Genomic DNA, 20,376 nt, shown 5'->3' on the forward strand with positions numbered 1-20,376 from the left:
TCTGTTTAAATTTTTTTACTAATCTATCTACAAAACACAGGACTAATATCAAGGATATATGTAGTACCTGATTAAGTCAGTTGGTGGCGATAATGCTCCACATGGTTGCGAATCACCAGTGAAACGACAAGAAGAAGAAGAAGAAGAAGAAGAAGAAGAAGAAGAAGATCTCCATTCCTCCGTGGTTATTCCCCTTACCACTTGAAGACCTCAATATACATCAGGAATTGAAAAATACGTCAGAACATCTTCCAGTACGGCCAAAGTCCAGAATTATGTTGAAAAGAATTTCTCAGACTCAGTATTAATTTTTTACAGATGGCTCTAAAGATCCAGGTAAAGGGTGTGCAGGTGCAGCAGTACACACAGTAACCAGCCAGAAACTGTTGACACATACTAATACATCGCAAGGAATACGATACCCAGAGAGACCACCTTGTGATGTAAGCCACCACAACTTTTCACTGTCAGGGCTTTTGGGGAAAACAGCAGGCAAGACATCATAATATTATAACGTTTGTAAGAGAAATTGATTTTGTAAAAATAATCTCGTTTTTTTATTTGTTTGTTTGTTTGTTTTATTTTATTTATTTTCTGCATTTATCTCTCGTTCACACTCCAGTCCAGCTGGTGGGGGTAATACACCTCTAAGTTGGTTTGCCAACCGCCAATAAACCATAAAGAAGAAGAAGAGGAGGAATCAGTTTGTTGAAGGAGAGACCAGCCATTTTCGTGAGGTTTATTATTGTTAATAAGTCATCAGTTAGTTTACGATGTCTGTAGTTTGTTGTGGTAAAGCCGTATATTAGCAGGAAAACGCAGCGTTCATTATCATTTCCTGTGCTCCCGCCGCGCGTCAGCTGCTAACGTCAGTTGTATGAGATGATCCAGACGAAACGAGTCTCAGTGGGAAAGAGACATAAGGTCCGACTTCACGTGGCTGCGCAGCGCTGGTGCATGCCAGACCCTGTGCGATGATGTCGCGGGAGCGAGACGGCTGCAGTCAGACGACGCAGTTGTGCTAAAGAACTTCAGAACTTTGTCGTGATTGGTGTAAGGCTTCACGGACACGCGTGACGTCATACCTTTTTATTCTGGGAAGTTATCTTCTCTGTTTCTTTCTCCACAAAGAGGATACGATCTAATTAATCTCCTCACTGCTGTTAATTATTTATTCACTAAGGACGCCTGTTTAAATTTTCAGCTGTATAAACAGTTTAGCTCAGGAGGAGTTTGTTTTGTAAAGTAAGTGATGCCCCTGTATTTTTATCCAATAGATTGCTTTTCACCCTGCATATTGCATGCGACTTTTCCCCCTACCTCAACCCTTCACCCTGTACGTTTTTCGTAAAACAGTACTTTGAAAACATAGTTCCTCCTCATAAACTGTTTTTCCTGTTAATACATCATACATTGATTATATTACAATAAATATTGCCTATTCGCTACTCAGGTACAGAGGCTTGGCCCTGGGTGTGGCACAGGTGCCCCCTAATGTGAAGCCCCTCTATGGAGCCCGAAATTGTGGCTATCCCACATTAACGAAATTTGGGAGGCAGATGTATCAATGCATTATTTCCTCTGCCTAGGAGGTTTTGGTTACATCCCTGTCAGTTTGTTTGTTTGTTGGTTGGTTGGGAATGCATTAATCTTGATGAAAAAAATCAGGCATATTTAGGGGACTGATGTGTGTGCAATTAGGTGCAAAATCCAAATAAAAATCAAGATATAGTGGATTTATTATTATTATTATTATTCAATGTGGTTTCATAAGGGGACTGTTGGGCCTTGGAGAAGGTATGTGCTCTACTGAGTGCTTCTAGTTCCCTGTGAATTTTATTTTCAAATCCCCCTATCGCAATGTGAAGGAAAGTGACAAAAAATTCCAGGATCAACCATTTTGTCTGGATCCGCACCAAAATGTAATGGAGTCTGTCATGTCCCCTCCTACCACTAACTTTGGAAATCTATTCAGTAGTTTTTGGGTAATCATGCTGACAAATAAACAAATGTAAACATGCAAAAACTTGCATCTTTTACTTTCTTCACTGTCACTTTCAGATGCCGAGACATTGTTCAGCAGGTGGCTGCAAATCTCGGGACAACCGTGAGACTCGTAATGCTGGAATCACCTTTCACAGGTGAGCATTTTTCACATTTTGTAGAACACCAGGGTCAGGTGTATGGAGATTTTAGTTACAGGTACAGGTAATGGGGCGGCTGTGGCTCAGGAGGTATAGAGGTCGTCCACAAACCAGAAGGTCGGTGGAATATAGTGGGCTGCCACCGTCTTAAGTAATTCATGGGAAACACTGGGCCTCAATTGTTATATCCTTAGGCTTTTTAAGGAACTATGGAAGAAGGAGTTCATTGGCAGAACAGCAAAATATTTGCTCTGATGAAATTGGACACTCTGCCATGGCCAGTATCATTCTTCAGCTGCCCTCTTGCCAGATCACAAACCCAATCCAACCTCTTCTGGATTCAAACAACTTTTTGCAAAAAAATTAGCTGCACCTTTATGTCAAAGGATCATTCACACACGAATGCCTTTGTCTGTCAGTGATATACACCTCCTAAACAATGAAGTACCAATGGACATTTCTGCTCTGCATTTGGTTCCTCTCTGTTGAACAGCTCAATTCATTCCATCTGAAAAACACATACCTCACCAGCTGGTTCACACCTGATCTTGTTTGATCTTGGAAGCTGAGATGGTTTGGCCCTTGTTCATACATGGATGGGAGACCTACAGGGAATACCTGGTCCTGTAAGCTGTGTCCGTATTCTAAGCATAAAGTAAAATTCGTTCCCTGTGGGTGTTTGACATTGCCTCTTGTCTCCAGTCCTGTTTGTGATCTTCATGGACAGGATTTGAAGGTGCAGCCGTGGTGCAGAGAGTGTCTGGTTTGGGAACCTCAGAATTGCGTCCCTGCTTTTCGCAGATGATGTGGCCTGTTGGAATCATTGGACCATGACTTCCAGTGCGCACTTTGGCGGTTTGTAGCTGAATGTGAAGCAACTGGGATGAGGATCAGCACCTCCAAGTCAGAGGCCATGGTTCTTTGCCATGGAGTGGTGGGCTGTTCTCTACAGGGTTGAGTTGCTGCCCCAAGTGAAGGAGTTAAATTATCTTGGAGGCACGAGTGAGTGGAAAATGGAGCGGGAGAATGACAGGTGGATTGGGAGTAATGCCTGCATTGTACAGGTGAAGAGGGAGGTGAGATGTAACGCAAAGCTTTCGATTTACCAGTCAATCTTAAATTCCGACCCTCGCCAATGGTGAGCTCTGGGTAGTGACTGAAGGAACGAGATCACGAATAAAAGCAGCCGAAATTGGCTTCCTCCGTAGGGTGGCTGGGCTCGACCTTAGAGATAAGGTTAGGAGTTCAGACATCCAGAGGGAGCTCGGAGTAGAGCTGCTGCTCCTTTGCGTCGAAAGGGGTCAGTTGAGGTGATTCAGGCATCTTGTCAGAATGCCACCTGTGGACATTTCTTTGGAGGTTTACCGGCCACATCCAACTGTGAGGAGACCTATAGGTAGACCCAGAACTTGCTGGAGGCACTACATATCCCACCTGGCCTGGGAGCGCCTTCTTACGCTTATCCGGGATCGTGTCGTGAAGGCAGGGTGTTCCAGACATCCCTCTCCCGGCCATGCTTTCCCTGGAAGATGGATGGATGAATGCAAGCTTTCCTGTGTAAAGTACATAGAAATAATGTGATTTGGCACAACATTCATTATACTATACGAATAAAATTCAATTCAATACATTTACAGTCAGTTATGATCAGCCAACACGGCTGTTGGTGGCTGTGGCTCAGAAGGTCAACAGCAGCACTGTATGAATGTGTGGGAATGGGTGAATGTGACTCTTATAAAGCGCTATATAAATATAGTACATTTACCATTAACTTGAGGACAACAGACCCAGCAGAAGCAACATTCTCAGAACACAGCTTCACATGATGTCTCTCGGACAAAAATATCAGACCACATTTATACAGTTCTCTGAATTCCACACTGGCTACCTGCAGCTTTTAGAATAAAATATAAAAATCACCCTGTTATTCAAAGCCTTTAATGACCGGGCTTTATAGTCAAACTGTGTAAAATTACTTTTGGTTCATAATGAAACTCTAGCGGGTCAGAGGACGTCAACTGTGTAGCAGGCATTTCAATAAGTCCAGAACTAATTTCTGTCCATACTGTTAAAATAATGTGGCCACATATGCGTCCCAGACCACCTCCAAATGTTGTGATGTTGTGAGTGATCGGATCTCGAATGTGTCCTCGTGTGCTTGTGAGAGTCCACACCTGAGCCCAGTACTGTCCACTTGTAATTGGTTTGCCAGTTTGTTCTGGAAGAGTGCTGAAAAAAGAGTGGTATCCACTCTTTCAGCTGCTCAGTACTCTATTGTTGAGTAAATTACCTCAGTCAATGTTGAAATGATGAATTGATTTCCATGAAACTTAATAGAAGAATGGGACACATGCCAAGAAAGAACCCATCCAATTAGATGTGGATCTGGACAAAGCAGCTGATCCAGAAATCTTTTCATCACTTTTTTTTAGCATTGCAAAATATTGTGGTTTTTGACATTTTGACTGAATTTCCAGGAAATAACGCGTGTATTTAGGGGACTGAGTCCAATGAGTGTGTGCAATTTGGTGCAACTTGATTGAACTTAATAGGACTGTTGGGTCTTGACAGGGGTGTGCACTCTACTGAGTGCCATTCTAGTTCTTAGTTTCATCTCTCGTGCCTCTCGCCAACCTGCTCTATCCAGCCTATTCTTTAGCTCAGGATAGGCCTGTGCCATATCATACAGTCAACGATAATACCGTTATAGATTTTTACGTGTGTGTGTGTGTGTATATATATATATATATAAACATATTCTTCTCTGTGTAATAATGCAGATGAAGCAACAACAAAAAACTTCCATACACAATCCATAGCACAACATCTGAACATTATCTCTCAAATTTCATGCTGATAAAGTGAAGCAGAGCAAAGTTACAGGCTTGATGGGGACATGGTCAGCTGTTCGATTTGAGGTTGCTCACCTAAAACTCATTTAATTTCACTAATATTTTTTTAAGTATTTATTCCTTCTAAATGCAGCTGTTTCATAACAAAGATGGGTGTTTATCTCTCTTTACAGACACTCTTTGTAGTGTTGCGATGACGTCTGAGATGCCGGTAGGGTAGTGACAGGTAGCCTTTGCGCTAACGTGAGTGGATTTATGGATCAAAACACAACTTATTGCGACATAGCATTAAAAGTATCTGAGTTTCCAACATTTTCCTCCAGGGGAGATGGGCTTTCACTTTTTCCAAGGCTGAATGTCTCGCTCCGAGTGTGACTCATTTGTCTTTAGACGCTGCAGCATTCATGAAGAGACAGACTGTAACCTGCACCGCACATTCAGCGCTGCAACCAACTCTGTTTCACCGGAACTCGCCTAGATCACTGGGGATGAACGTAAACAATGCGAAGCGCCGTTGCAGCCCTAGAGTGAACCAATACAAACAAGCTCATAGGACAACATGCCAAAACACTTAAACACATCACATAACACTATGTTTATTGCATTTAATGCTTGTATTTTGTAGTTTTTATGGTGTTCTGAAATGTCTCCCTATGTCACTTGAACTTGAGTATTGAAGTCATCAATAATAAATTAGTTGTTGTGATTGCCAGATTACCAAAAGGTGCCACTCGGAGGAACATATGGATCGCCAACTCCCACCGTGCAGACTCCTGGGATCCTCAGACTGACTTTGTCTACTTTTGTTCCAAACACTTTACCCCAGAGAGCTTTGAGCTGACCGGATGCAGGTCTGTAAACTAAGTCAGGACATTAAGAGTTCACATATTAATAGTTTAACTCTCAATCTTAATTTGTCTACTGCTGACAATGTTTAGATTAATGTGTTTGGCCTTTTCACACACAGTGGGATCAGAAGACTAAAGGATGATGCATTTCCTACAGTTTTTAATTCCTCTTCAACAACAAAATGCATAAGAGCAAGATCAGTGCAGAAACAAGAAGACATCCATGTCAGGTAAATTGTGTGCTTTCTCAAGACAGAATAAGGGCTGGCGGTGACAGGTCCCTCGAGTAAACGCGTCTTCAAGCGACATCTGACTCGACATTGGTTTTACTGTCTCACCACTATGTTGATGTGATATGACCACATGATGTTGTGGAAGCTGATCTTTATCTCTTACATTATTCGTATTCCATGTTTTTCGGTTTAGATGGTGGAGAAAATTGCTTGTGTTGCCTCCTCCGGGAAAAACTTTAGCTCAACATCATTTGCAGTAAATAGTTAATTGTTTTTTTTTTTTCACCTTTTTCACTTTTTTTTTCACTTTTTTTCACAATTTTTATGGAGAATTTTTCCTTTATACAGCTGTAACAGCTCTATTAAAACACGTAAATACATAAACAAGTATAAACACATGGGAGTCACTATCAAAGTAATCTGTCCATATTCCATTTTCTTTTACTCAATCAAGTATGTTGTTTTGCTGCTGTTCAGTCATAGATATTGTCCATCTCATCCATTTCTCTTCAAACTGAGCTTCCTGGGGCGCCTTCATTAGGCGATGTCATTTTTTCCATTGTGTAGATCTCCTCTACAAGGTGAGTCCATTGGTCCTGTGAAGGGATGTCTTCCCTTCCCCATTTCTTTGTGATAGCTTTCTTAGCTGCTGTTAGTAATACGTTTACCAGGTATCTGTCCTTCGTTCTTATATTTTCTTCACGTAGGTTCGCAAATACAATACTGTACAAGACATAGGAATCTTATATCCAAGTATTTTCAACAATGCATCGTGTAACATTTTCCAAAACCGTCTGATTTTATCACATTTCCAGAAAATATGCGAGTGATCCACATTCATTACTCCACAGTCTCTCCAACAAGGTATATTTTTGTTCAACTGTTTGCTCTTGACTTTGGGTGAAATAAAAAAACGTATCAGATTTTTCCAGGAGAACTCCCTCCAGATCACAGACTAGTGGATGTTTGGTTTATTTTCCACATGTTTAGCCACTCTTCATCAGTGATTTTTATTTTAAATTCTGATTCCCATTTTTCTTTTGTGTATTTAGTTGAGTGTTTATTTGATATCAGTTTTTTAAATAACCCGGATATAATTCTAACTTTGGTTTCTTTGTATGTATTGATTATGATTTGGATCACACCATTCACTTCTCTGGAGGGGTCCATCCTGATCTCTTTCATAAAGTAATCTCTAAGTTGTAGGTACCTATAGAATTCATGTTTATCCAAATCATATTTGTCTTTTATATTTTGGAAACTCTCCAGCTGTCCATCCTTCACTCACACACAATGCTGTGATTCCCTTGGTTGTCCACAGTTTCAAGCCTTTATCGTATCTAGCTGGTTTGAATTTGCTATCATATGCTACCCACTTTAATGAATTGGTGTCTTTCTGAATCTTATGTTTTTTTATTATGCTGAACCATAATTTTAGTGTGAACATTGTAATTGGGTTTACTTGGTTTTTAATCACATTGTATGTTTCTTCATCTCCTATAATACTCTGTACTGGGTATTCGCCAAGCTGTTTTTCCATCTCTTTCCACTTCGCAGTGTAATCTGGTTTGTACCAACCAACAATATACCTCAACTGGGCCGCATGAAAGTATGCTTTCAAAATTGGAAGTCCCATCCCGCCTTCTTCTTTTGGCAGTTGGAGAGTCTCCAATCTTATTCTAGGGTTTTTTCCACCCCAAACAAACCTTGATATTATTCTATTCAAGCTCATAAATTGAGACTGTGGGACCTCTACTGTTAGGGATTGGAACAGGTACAAAACCCTTGTTAAAACATTCATCCTGATTATCTGAATTCGTGAGCTGAGATCTAGTGTTAGTGTGGACCATCTTTCAATATCTTTTTGTATTTCCTGATTTATCTTGCCGTAGTTTGATTTATATAGTTTAGATAGTCCTTTTGTGATTGTGATCTCCAAAAATTCAAAATTTATATAGAAATTTCCAATTGACACGATCGAAAGCTTTTTCTGCGTCGATACTTACTAATACAGTGCTCTTTTTGTCTTTTCTTGCTTGCTCCACTATGTGTAGTGTTCTTCTAATGTTATCATGCATCTGACATCCTCTTATAAATCTTGTTTGATCTTCCTCTATTATTTCTGGTATAAAGGAGTTCAATCTTTTAGAGATTATTGTTGTATATATTTTATAGTCAACATTTAATATAGAGATTGGTCTATAGCTAGCACAGTGTTCTTTGTCCTTTCCTTGTTTCGGAATGACTGTAATTATTGCCTCAGCCCATGATGGGGATATTTTATTGTTTTGGAGAGTCCAATTTAAAGAGACAAGGAGCAGTGGTGACAGCTCTTCTGCAAACATCCTATACCACAATGCTGGATATCCATCGCTCCCCGGTGATTTATTAATTTTTCAATGTATTTATTGCATCTTTTACCTCCTCCATTGTAATCTCAGCCGTTAATTTATCATTTTGTGTACGTCCAATTAAGGGTAGGTCTAGAAACTCCAGGAATGCAATCATTTCATTTTCTTCTGCAGATGCAGGTTGTGTATACAAATCTTGGTAATATATTTGGAAGACATTTTCAATACCATCTGGAGTAGATACTATCTCACCTGTATGGGGATCTTTAATTTTGTATATATTACTAATTGCTTGTTGTTTTCTTGTACGCTTTGCCAATATTTTAGTGGCCTTTGAGCCTACTTCATGGTAGCCCAGCTTAAAATATTTATTCATTTTTTCAGTTTCGTCCAGTAGTATGTCATTTATTTTTGTTTTTGTTTCTTTAATTTGTTGACTTATCTTGGGGTCATTAGTGTTTTGGTATTCCTGTTCCAATTCCCTTAACTTCTCAGTATGTATTCTATAGGCCTTCACTTTAACTCTTTTTGCATGTGCAGTTCCAGCTATCAGTTTTCCTCTAATGACTGCCTTCGTGGCATCCCAAAAAATTGTTGGGTCTACTGTGCCATAGTTATTTTTGTCTATGTATCTTTTTATTTCCGTTTTTACCTTCTTCCTTGTTTGATCATTATTCATAATTCCCAGATTGAGTCTCCATACTGTATGCCGTCTTCTATTATTTAAATTTATTGTTAAATAGAGTGAGTTATGGACTTTATGTGCTGCCGAGTAATGCCTGAAGTCTTTTTCCAGGGGGTGTAGACTCCTCCAAACATCAATCCTCCCCATCTCCTCCAAAGATATGTTTATGAATCTTGTCAAAAGCATTTTGTTCTTTGTGGAACTAGTTGTATCTATTTTGTGGTGTCTAATAACATTTAGGTCCCCCCCACAAACCAAAATACCCCCTGTTTCTGCTATGATATCATCGAATAGGCATTTAAAAACGTATTTGGCACTTTCTGGAGGTGCATATATGTTTACTAATGTTACTAGTCATTCTCAAGTCTTCCTTTTACTATGACGTATCTTCCCTCCTTATCCCTGCATTCCTTCTCAAGATCAAACTTAGTTGTATTTGATATCAGTATCACTACTCCTCTTCTACATCCTTCTTTAAATGTACTGTGTTATAAGTTCCTGTAGCCATATTTTTTAAGTTTATTATGTTCTGGTTGTGAAAGGTGGGTCTCCTGATGAAAATTTATTTGTGCTTTTTCATTGTTAAGCTTTGTCATGACCTTTTTCTTTTTATTGTACTATTTAGACCATTTACATTCAGCGACATTATCTTGATATGAATAGTCATCATTATGTTCTGCTATTCTTTGAAAGTATACTCCCAAATAATTCTGAACGAAACATTCATGAACAGTCAATGTAACAACATGAACCAAAACAGTTAGTGACTTCAGACAATGGGGTGAACTATGTTTTCTCCCCGAGTCCCCGTTGGTGGGTGAAGGGGAAATCCTCATCTCTAAAGAGGGCCCCTTCCTAGACTCAATTAGTTCCTAATAGAACTCTATAAGGTCTATTCGGTGTTACTCGAGTCTTCCCCATTGCCGCAGGTGTGCTGTCATCGCCAGGTGGGTCTACTATGTATCCCCTCTCTCTCGTATCCCGCGCGGCTTCCATGGCGCTGTCGTATGTTTTCACTCCGTTGCTCCAGGGTATCCGTATTTTAGTCAGCGGTGTCTGGAAACGTATCTTTTTTTCCTTGAGCACCTTTTTAATGGCCATATATGACCTCTGTTTCTGGACGACCTCAGCAGGATAATTGTGATCAAAAAAGATTTGCTTGTTTCCTATTTGTATTGTTTTACTCCATGCCGTCTTCAGGATAATTTCTTTCGTCTCAAACTTAAGAAGGTTGACTATAATGGACATGGGTGAAGCATTTGGGCTTGGTTTTTGTGCGAGACCGTGGTGAGCTCGCTGGATGTGGAGCTCCGTTCCTTCAGGTAGCTGTAGCTCTGTTTTTAGCAGATATCCTACGTACTTGCTAGTGGAGTTCTCTTCCGTCTCCTCCGGGATGCCGAAGATCCGGATATTGTTTCTCCTTGATCTCCCCTCGAGGTCAGTTACCTTTTCTTGCATCTGGCGTGTCTGCTCGAGCATTTCCATCATCACTTCTCCCGCGTCTATTTTCCACTCTTCCAGCTCTGCTATGCGCACCTGGGCCTCAGCCTGAGTAGCCTTCTGTGTCTGTAGCTCGTTTATATTATCTGTTAGCTTGCACTCGATTTCTTGCTGAAGAGTGTTGATTTCTTCTTTCATTTCTTTTTTCAACTCGTCTTGGAGCGTGATCAGTTTGTGTCATATCTCTTGTTTTAGGTCTTTTATATCTTTGCTAATTGTAGCTAGCCCGACTCGCAGCATCCCGTTGTGCTCTTGCCTGTCCATTTTCTCTGCTGTGTCGTCTCCGTGCTCGCTAGCTTCGCTTTCAGAGGTCGTCTCAGGTAGTTTCTCGGCTTTGTCTTGCTTCTGGTTAGATTTCCCTGTCCTTCGGTTACCTCTCCCACCCATAATATCCCTTTCAGTCGTCGTGTTAAATCTATGTGGTGGGTTTTTAATGTCCGACTTGGGAGAGAAGTTGACTATACGTCTGCTCTCTCGGCCATCTTCCCCAACACCCCCGTCAGACTTTTTTAAACCGAAAATTCTCCAAATAACAGAAACTGCTCCTCTCTTTGGCACAATTTCTTTGTCATCACCGTCTCTAAAACGTATTTTTTTATATTGGATTTGGTCAAAATGTTGTTTAGAATATTTTGTTCAAGTTGCATTTGAAGCAATATTTAATAAATGATTCAGTAAATTTATATTTGTGTTAATTTGTTACATTTAGTTTTACCAAAGAATTAATACTTAAGTCAATCCAGATGCTGCTTTGTGCAAAGGAATTACCATTTCTATTCCACACAGTGGGGCATACACTGGTATCGGATCGGTACTCGGTATTGGCAGATACCAAAATCCCAAGGATCGGATCGGTATCAGAACTGGAAAAGGTGGATCGATGCATCCCTAATTTGTTGTGCTTTATGTTTATTGTTATGATCCCTTTGTTTCCCTCACAAAAGGGGCAATGAATAACAACAAAAACAAAATAAACAAAAAACATTGGCATCGGCTACCGGCGTCCCTAGTTATTACCTCCGCCAAGGAGGTCATGTTTTTCCCACTATCCTTTTTCATCCTGTAGGTTTATTTGTTGGGTAGTATTTTTCTATGTCTGTTTTTGTCAGGTTTATGCAGAAACTACAGAACAGATTTCCATAAAACTTGGTGGCAGGATGGGACATGAGCCAAGTGAGAACCCAATAAATTTTGGCATGGATCCAGAGAAAGGGGCAAATCCAGGAATTTCTTTAGGGGACTGATATCTCTATCAAATTAAAATATGGTTTCACAGGGGGATCGTTGCAGAAGTATGCAATCTACTGGGTGCAATTCTAGTCTGTAAATTACCTGCATAAACAGGCATATTTGAGAGAACGTACACAAAGATCACATATACAAATAAATGGTACAATAATATAAGGCTACGCTTGAAAAGAAAGAGTAAAATGAGCAACTTTACGAGATCTGAGATTAAAGTCTATGATTTTTAGCAGCATCATCAGTGGAGCTGGTAATGTTCTGTCACCTGTGAGTCGCACTGTCACTGAAATAGGAAAATTGCTTCTTTTCTCTTTTTACGTCTCGCTGCTTTATGGGCCGGTCAAGGTTTTTCTTATTTGTTTTGGGGAGGGGGGGTTTCCCCCAAAATAAATTAGATTTTATTGGCCCCAAAAGAGCGTCGGACCACTGGTCTGCTAGATTACCAGTCCAGCACGGGGGGGTTGTAATATTGTACACATTTGTGACCCATTTTGTATATTGTACCATGTGAAAGAAAAATCTAATATAGACACTGTGTTGTTGTTTTTTCTGTAGATCCTGCTCAGGTAGCAAGGAGCTCACTCCGTATGAGACGGACCAGGGTCCGTCATCAGAAGAACATATAGTCCAGAGGTCAGTGGCAACATCTGGGGAGACTCATGAAAACAATCCTGCATCTCCTCGAGAGCCATCATGGGGGGAGCATATCTCACGGCAAGAACATGAACCTTCACCACCACCCCAGTCTCGTCCCATCTCCCCGTCATGCTACATGAGGCGCCTGCCCCCTCCTCCAGGCTTTTACCTGTCAAAGGAACACAGCTATGCTCAGCTCTGCCCCCTGCTTTGGAAGAGACGTTATGACCAGGCCGTTGACTGTTTGGAGAAGGCGTTGCGACAGCTGCATGCAGCCAGGCGTAGGGAGAACCGCCTGCGGAGCACTGTGCATAGGCTCCGTGATAAACAACTTAAGCACACTCTGATGGTGTCACATAATGGTTGTAAAAACAGGGGGACAGCAGGGGGCGAGAGGAGACTAGGGAAAGAAGGTCCTAACCAGAAGGAGTGTGAGACTGATGCTAAATCTGAGGATACAGGGTTGTTTGAGGAGCGATGTGTGGATTTGAGTGGTAATTTTCTTCCAGGCCCTAACAGTTGGTCTGAGGAGGAGAAGGGGTATTGCTTTTACTGTGAAAGAGGGCAGGTTCATGTGGGTGTTCAGGTCGCACACAGACTTTCAAAGTCCACAGAGCATGAGGACTCGGATAGGATTCATAAAAGTGTTGAAACCAGTAAATGTGGCACAGCTGAGAACACCAAAGACATAAAGATAGTCAGGCTGGAAAGACCATTTGAAAAAAAAGTACAAACCAATGACCCAGATATTGCACATTACTCAGTCGTGGTCCAAAATCCAAGTCTTCCAAGTGTGTCTCTGCCTGTTACCGATGAGCAGAGTTTAGAGTTGTTAAGCTCTCAGCAGAAGCCACTGGTTTCTCACTCATGTGAAGTGGAGTCTGAAGCTGTGGACATGCAGCAGCAGCAGCTGCTTTGGATTCAGGATAGTGCTGAGAAACAGGTTATTCTACTCCCTGTTCCTGGTGTCGATGGATTACAAAGCTTTCTCATGACGGAAGGGGTCACTGATGAAGCACAAACCATACTGGTGTCAGAAATGGATCTAAAAAGATGCTTGGGACATACGACCGACATTAGAGGTTTGACCAGAGCTGAAACCACCTGTGATCATAGTGACCAGCATTCTGTTATCAACAGTGCAGCCGTGGAAAGGAGAGAAGATGTGAGGGACAAACTTAAAGAGCACCTGGAGGGATTTCACCTTCAGCTGAGCAGCGAGTTTATAAACTGAGAGCATGTTCTGAATGAACACAATTTGTTATTACAGTGAATGATAAACTGCAAATCTTTTCTTCCAGCATAGTTGAACATAGTGAATGTTGTGGAGTCCTCAATATGTATTTCAGAGGGTTATTCAACTCAGCAAGCAGCAGCAAGTTTATAAGATATTTTCAGTGTTTGTGCAGAAAGGGTGCGAATGACAGTGGATAAATTGGTATTTTTAAGTTGAGATCGAAACCAACAATGAATATGTTGAATTTATGAGTATTGTGATGAACTGTATCTCGTTCCAATGAGCCAAAGAACTCTGTTGTTGTTCAGACACAATTAAAACACATCAATGTGCCACACTCATACCATCCTGCTAACCATAACCCAGAAACCAGCTGTTTTAGGAAAATCATATAACTTTTAGGAGTTGTTAGCGATTTGTATCTTAAGTAGGAACCAGTGGGTTTGTTGGTGCGGGTCTTTTTTTAATGGGATCTGATGACTTTAATTCAAATCAAACATTAAAAGATAGATTTGGTAAAACAACAACACATGAATAATTCATAACTGAAATGACAAAAATGAAGGTGAATCTTTGTTTCTGAAATAATGTGATAATTACATTTTTGAATTCCACTAGTTCAAGAAGGTTATGTTTTCATCCATTTGTTTGTTGGTTGGTTTGTTTGTTGTTTGACTGTCAGCAGGATAACGCCAAAACTGCTGAACTAAATTCCACAAAATTTTTGACATGGACCAAGAATGAAACCATTAAACTTTGGTGTAGATTTGGACCAAGGGGCGGATCTAGGAATTTATCACTTTTTTTTAACACTGTGAGATTGGTGAAAATGTCAACAAATAACACCCAAACAATTTTCAAGGGAATAATGCATGGATCTTTATGAAAAAAATCTGGCATATTTAGGGGACTAATATGAGTGTGTACAATCTGGCGCGGCTTGACTGAATTTAGTTAGGTTTGTTCAGCTGCATCAGGAATGTTCTCCGAATGGTGCAGGAGCAATGTACTGTGTCGTTCCTTGAAGCGGTTTGTGGATGTTTATGTGGTTTATGGGGATAGAGAGTGTTGTATGACACAAATATAAACTAGTTACTTGATACACCCTCATGTTTCCACTAGACTTATTGTATATCCTTTCGTTACTCTATCAATGTTAGGTCATCTCTGAACACACCCTCGATTCAATTCAGGTTTATTTGTAAAGCGCCAAATCACAACGCACATTGTCTGGAAGCACTTTACATAGTGAGGTGGAGACCTCACAATATTATAGAATAGACCAACAATTTTCACAATGAACATACACATGGTGTCAGTGGAGCGAAAAAACTTCCACATTGTTAGGAAACAGTCAAAACTATTTCTCAGTTATTTTCAGGATACGTTTTAGGTACATGTGGATACATCCTGAAAGTTTTGTGATGATTGTTGCTACAGTTATTGACTTTGGTTTATTTATGTGCTGAGCCCAGGCCTTGTTAAGTTAATTGGTCAATATCTTGAAAACCAATTGAGGTATCAACAAGCTTTATACAACTTTGAAAAGATTGGATTAATAATGATCCACAAAATATTCCGTTGCAATAAGACCTATGGTTTAAGATTAGATATCAAAAATGTGTTTTCCCAAAATTGAGCAAAATCCATCATGGCAAATGTTTATAAAGGAGTATACTGAGTTGTAGATGTTTGCAAAATTGAAGTAAGTGTGTGTGTGTGTGTGCGTGTGCGTGTGCGTGCGCGTGCGTGCGTGCGCGTGCGTGCGTGCGTGCGCATGCGCGTGTGCGTGCGTGTGCGCATGCGCGCATCTGGAAGCAGCTTGTTGTAGGAACATGGAGGATGAAATGATGGTCTCATACTGAAACAATTCACTGTGGCTTCTTCGATTGGGTGTGGCCTCAACCCCTCCCACTCAGATATTCAAGTTCCTGGAGGAGAAGGAGGGGTGGAAGTGGGTCTCAAATCATTGAAATCCTTTTGGTGACACACCTTTCACCCTGAGGACGTTAGCTGCTCTCTGCAGTATCTACCCCTGCCAGGAAGAAGCTCTGCCTGCTGGAGTTCTGTTGAGTTCTGCTTGTGTAGCGTGTTTTCTTTTGACAGATTCTTTTGGTTTCCTTGATCCAAACTTAAGTTTTCCCCTCACTTCAGCACCTACACTACTGACCGTTTGAAGTCGTAAACCAGACCGAAAGAATGTGGTTGTGCCAGTTTCCTTTTCCCTCGCTTTCTCTCCCTCCTTTTTTTTTCTTCTTTCCAACGGGCATTTCCCACACTCTGAATGTCTCACATGGGGTCTGGACAGATTTGCATATAAAGCTGCAGTATCACAAGTACCTGGTGTCAAATGAGCAGCTGGTAGTGAAGGGGTTAACACTATGACAGTCTGGAAAAGAAGTAAAATACCAGCCTAGACTTGCAGGCAGTCATTGCGTAAAACAACAGTGTCCAACTCTTACTAAAGGTTTCCAGATGTGGAATGAGTTGTCTGCTTAATGTGAGCTGAGCCTCAGTTGAAGCTCCAGACACATCACTTCATATAGTGTTACACATACATAACAAATTATTGTGATCATGGAACTGAAAACTGGACACCCCAGTGATCTTAATGTGACAGATGACTGTAGATTGCAGTGCATGTTGATTTAATGTCTCATCTAATCAGTTCATATATTAAACAATGACTACATTTACATGGACAGCAATTATCTGACAATTGACATTATTCCAAATAAAACACTATTTGAATTGTGATGTTTACATGAGTTGTTCATTGAATATGCCATTCATATACCAATTAACATGTTATAACATGAGCATAGACCGATTTTGACGTCAAGCAGTTGGTAAAAATGGCAGCCTACTGTGATGTCACCCACCCACCGGTTTGTGATCTGCTACACCTGCAACCTGCACCTATAGGATATGGCAGTTTTTGTCTAATAAAGAGACTGAGAAAAAATAAATTGTCTTTGTGAATTTATCGTGGCTTCGGGTCCAGCAGGACTCAGAAAGAGTCCAGGAGGAATCAACAACCAGAGTATATTTCTTGCAGCATTTTTATACATTCATGAGAGAGGCAACAGTGGTAGGTTACAGTCTTATGTAATTACATCAACGGCAGAAGTGTAAGGCAGTGACCTTGGGTGACTCCCCTCCCTAGAGCATAAAGTTTAGGTTTTAGCTTAGGGACTTTCAAAACATGGTAAAGAGTTCAGCCTGACCTTGAGAAAGGGGAACAGTGTCATAAAGGCCTGAAATGTTGCAGAGAAAGAGTTGCAGCTAATTATGTTTGTGAAACTTTGTGTGTGTGTGTGTGTATTTGAGATAATAATAAGGTAATACTTTTTACCATCACATTCGTCTATTTGACTATTTCAGTTCATTTTCTTATCGACTTCAATAGAAACTGACTTCTTTTCACAACCAGTGCCCTCTGTTGGTCATTCGAGAGAATACAGGTGTGGTGCTAAAAAGTGATCATCTGCTAGAAACAGATTTTCGTTGTTTTTGACAGGTAATATACTGTGTTTTATGGGTTGTATGACCATAGACTGTATATAAACATGGACGTAGCATCCGTGACGTCACCCATTGGTTTCTGCAGGCCGGTTTTGAGGCCCAAAGTGGGCGGTTCTGCAGCTAGTCAGGCCGTCACCATCTTGGCAGAGTCCGACTCCTCCCTTACCCGGCTAATCTCAATATGGACATAGAGGTGTGCCGAATGCAGACCGGTCGCTGAAACACGCACACCTACATCGAAGCTTCCCAGCTAGCTGACGCTAAGGAGCTAGGCTAATAAGCTAGGCTAAGTGCGAGCCGGCTAGTGCCGCGGCCCCGAGGCTGCAACAGGGCGGTATCGTGAGCTCCGGTACCAGTCGTCCCAGCCAATGTTACATGTGGTAAGTAAGACTGGAACTATAAGACATTTGAAATAAATATTTGTTACTGAAATTATAAGTTTTAAAAATTTCTTTAAAAGAAAATTTGTATTAGTGGTAATTTGCACCACTATATTTTGATTCTAATAAATTAAATCAATTAAACAGAAGTTACATGTGATGGTTAGTGTTTTTTGGCATACAGTAAATGTTTTAATTAACACTGGCTTGTAGTCTTAGTTATTATTGTCGTTTATTTCTTTATTTTGGCCTTAAGGGACAAACACATACACCAAACAAGAACATAAAAAAACTATAATTCCCCACACCACTGTCGTAAACAGTGCACAGATCAAGTTTTCACACTGACAGAAGTCCGTGGTAGTCCTCCTTACCTGTACTGCTATAGACATTACTGTACCAGATTATCACTTTGAATATGACTGAAAGAAAGGCACTTTTATATTTGTTACTAGATGTTTATTACTTCCAGCACATTGGTTGTTGTTGAGTTCACCTGCGATGCTTCCACTAGCTGCACAAAACAAACCAGTACCAGTCGTGGCTGCTTGACTTTACAGTTATATAGCCTGTCTAAATATAAAGTATTAGAGACTGTCATCTATATTCTGAGATGTAGCTCCTTAGGTCCATTTTATCCTACAGATGTGACATAACAGTGTTGTCATCATAAAAATGAAAAAGTGAACTACACTCTTTAGTGGACTTCACATTTTTCATTATCTGATGCATTTATCACATTCATTTATTAATATTAATCCTACAGTCACAATGTGGACGTGGTGACAATTTTGTCCGTCGAGGTGTCCAGAAAGCTGCAGACCTTGGCATGCTATGTTTGGCTGGTGGACTTTGGTGGAAAAGCCTTCTTCCACTCTGTTTCCACTCCGTGAGGAAGAGCAGCAGCTCACATCATCCACTGTGGTGACGACAACCGTTAGGGGGATCAGTAGTTGGTCCACATGAAGACAACCTGACTTTCATGGACAATGTTGAGTTTATTTTTATGTTCGTCATGGTTGATAAAAAATACCAACTATAGCTACAAAACTTATTACCTCTGTTCTTCCCCTCCCCTACAGTCCCACACTGTATCCCCTTCTCCTCCCACCACATGGACTCTGCAGCTCTGGGCTCATTCTTATCTCAGCTGTTACCGCTTGCACAAGCCCAGTCTGTATATTAAATGTGTTCTTTAATTTTAATATTGTCCACCTTTTTATGTTTTGTACCTTCACTAAGAATAAATCTGAGAGTTAATCTATAACTTCTGGCTCTGGCTCATAAATTATGTTTATATTGTAACTATTTATGTCTTTAATACTGACTGAATATGTGAGATTTCACAAAACCTTAAGCAATAACAGGTTTGTGTGATTTAAATATATTTTAAAAGCTGTGTAACAGTACATGTAATGATAAGAACTGAGTGATTAATTTGTCTTCATTGCTCTTGGAGACAGAACATGGTCAAGACAGTGGAGTCCTTCAGGCAGGTCCTTCCCTAATAACAAAGACACAAATAAAAAATAGTAAGACAAGTTTGGGGCTGCGGGGTAGTGGTTAGCACCTTCGCCTCACAGCAAGAAGGTTCTGGGTTCGAATCCCGGTTCTGTGTGGAGTTTGCATGTTCTCCCTGTGTATGCGTGGGTTCTCCCCGGGTTCTCCGGCTTCCTCCCACAGTCCAAAGACATGCAGAATGGGGTCAGGTTCATTGGAGACTCTAAATTGACCGTAGGTGTTAATGTGAGAGTGAATGGTTGTTTGTCTCTGTATGTCTTCATGTGGCCCTGTGATAGGCTGGCGACCTGTCCAGGGTGAACCCCGCTTCTCGCCCTGTGTTAGCTGGGATGAAGTGGTAGACGATGAATGAATGAATGAATGAAGAAAAGTTTGTAAATAAAGAGGTTTGTGTGCTTGTGTTCTGTAGATATTCAACTGTATTAAATGTAGTTTGAGATTTAACAGTGTTCTACCAACACAGTGAATGTACATTGTTATCAAAGCTTACAGGCACCTTTGTTCTCATGTTTCACTTGGGGAATATATGTGACCATTAAGTTACTCACACACCATATGTGGACCTTTGGTCAGTGCTGAAGTGATGAGTCCGAGTTCAGTTCTGACTCATGTTGAGCTTCCACTGGTCCAGTCTGTCTGGATCATCTGGAGGAGAACTACACTGCCTGATAAATAAAGTATCTACTACTACAACACAGACAAACCATGTCACAGACAATCACAACAAGTCTGTTTCTGCATCCTAATTATCTATCGTGTCGGTTTTAGTAAAAGAAATATGAATCAACTTCTTGTGTTCTTCTATTTCATTTTAAATTACTGTACTGGCGCAATAACCAACAACACACCGCATCCTTACGTTAATGGTATCTTCTGAAACAAGTCTGATATGTGACATTAACATTTGCAATACAAACACCTTCATATACCTTGACAGTGAGCATTCATGTTCTGTTAACATTGCATTGCTCGTATGGAACATTTAATGTGGTGGACCATATTTTCCATCCACACGCAGTCGCTTTTTACCGGCTCATGACGGTGTCGTGTTGATTCCGCTTGCCTTGTCATCAGAGCCGGAGTCTTGCTCGAGGCTAACCCCAGGCTAGCTGGCTAATGAGCGCTTTAGCGAGCTAAGCTAACAAGCAGCTACCGAGCGCAGACACCGACACCCACTAATTACTGCAAACACAGAACAATACTATCATTTTACTTACCG

At 40.7% G+C, this 20,376-nt stretch overlaps 1 protein-coding gene across 10 annotated transcripts; it reads left to right on the top strand.

The window, feature by feature from the left end:
* The first annotated feature begins 228 nt into the window (after positions 1 to 228).
* Positions 229 to 16,488, top strand: thap7 (THAP domain containing 7). Of its 10 annotated transcripts, none has more exons than XM_035633323.2 (5): positions 229 to 336; positions 2,062 to 2,141; positions 5,710 to 5,847; positions 5,964 to 6,074; positions 12,414 to 16,488. In XM_035633323.2, exons 1-5 carry the CDS (start codon positions 319 to 321, stop codon positions 13,726 to 13,728), a joined length of 1,662 nt encoding a protein of 553 aa, XP_035489216.1. In that variant the 5' UTR covers positions 229 to 318; the 3' UTR covers positions 13,729 to 16,488. The 10 variants fall into 10 exon arrangements, with proteins under 10 accessions (XP_035489216.1, XP_035489223.1, XP_035489222.1 ...); XM_035633330.2 differs by having other exon boundaries at positions 236 to 254; XM_035633329.2 differs by lacking the exon at positions 229 to 336 and adding an exon at positions 423 to 443.
* Positions 16,489 to 20,376: the final 3,888 nt, after the last annotated feature.

The sequence above is a fragment of the Scophthalmus maximus genome, chromosome 5 (assembly GCF_022379125.1).
Source record: "Scophthalmus maximus strain ysfricsl-2021 chromosome 5, ASM2237912v1, whole genome shotgun sequence".
NCBI classification, from domain to species: Eukaryota; Metazoa; Chordata; class Actinopteri; order Pleuronectiformes; family Scophthalmidae; genus Scophthalmus; species Scophthalmus maximus.

What these genes read in the sequence shown, in the direction of transcription:
- thap7 (XM_035633322.2), top strand. Translation starts at nt 883, where the DNA reads ATGATCCAGACGAAACGAGTCTCAGTGGGAAAGAGACATAAG. An exon ending in GCTGGAATCACCTTTCACAG is followed by an intron (nt 2,142 to 5,709) that starts GTGAGCATTTTT and finishes TGTGATTGCCAG; the next exon opens with ATTACCAAAAGGTGCCACTC. An exon ending in CAAGAAGACATCCATGTCAG is followed by an intron (nt 6,075 to 12,413) that starts GTAAATTGTGTG and finishes TTTTTTCTGTAG; the next exon opens with ATCCTGCTCAGGTAGCAAGG.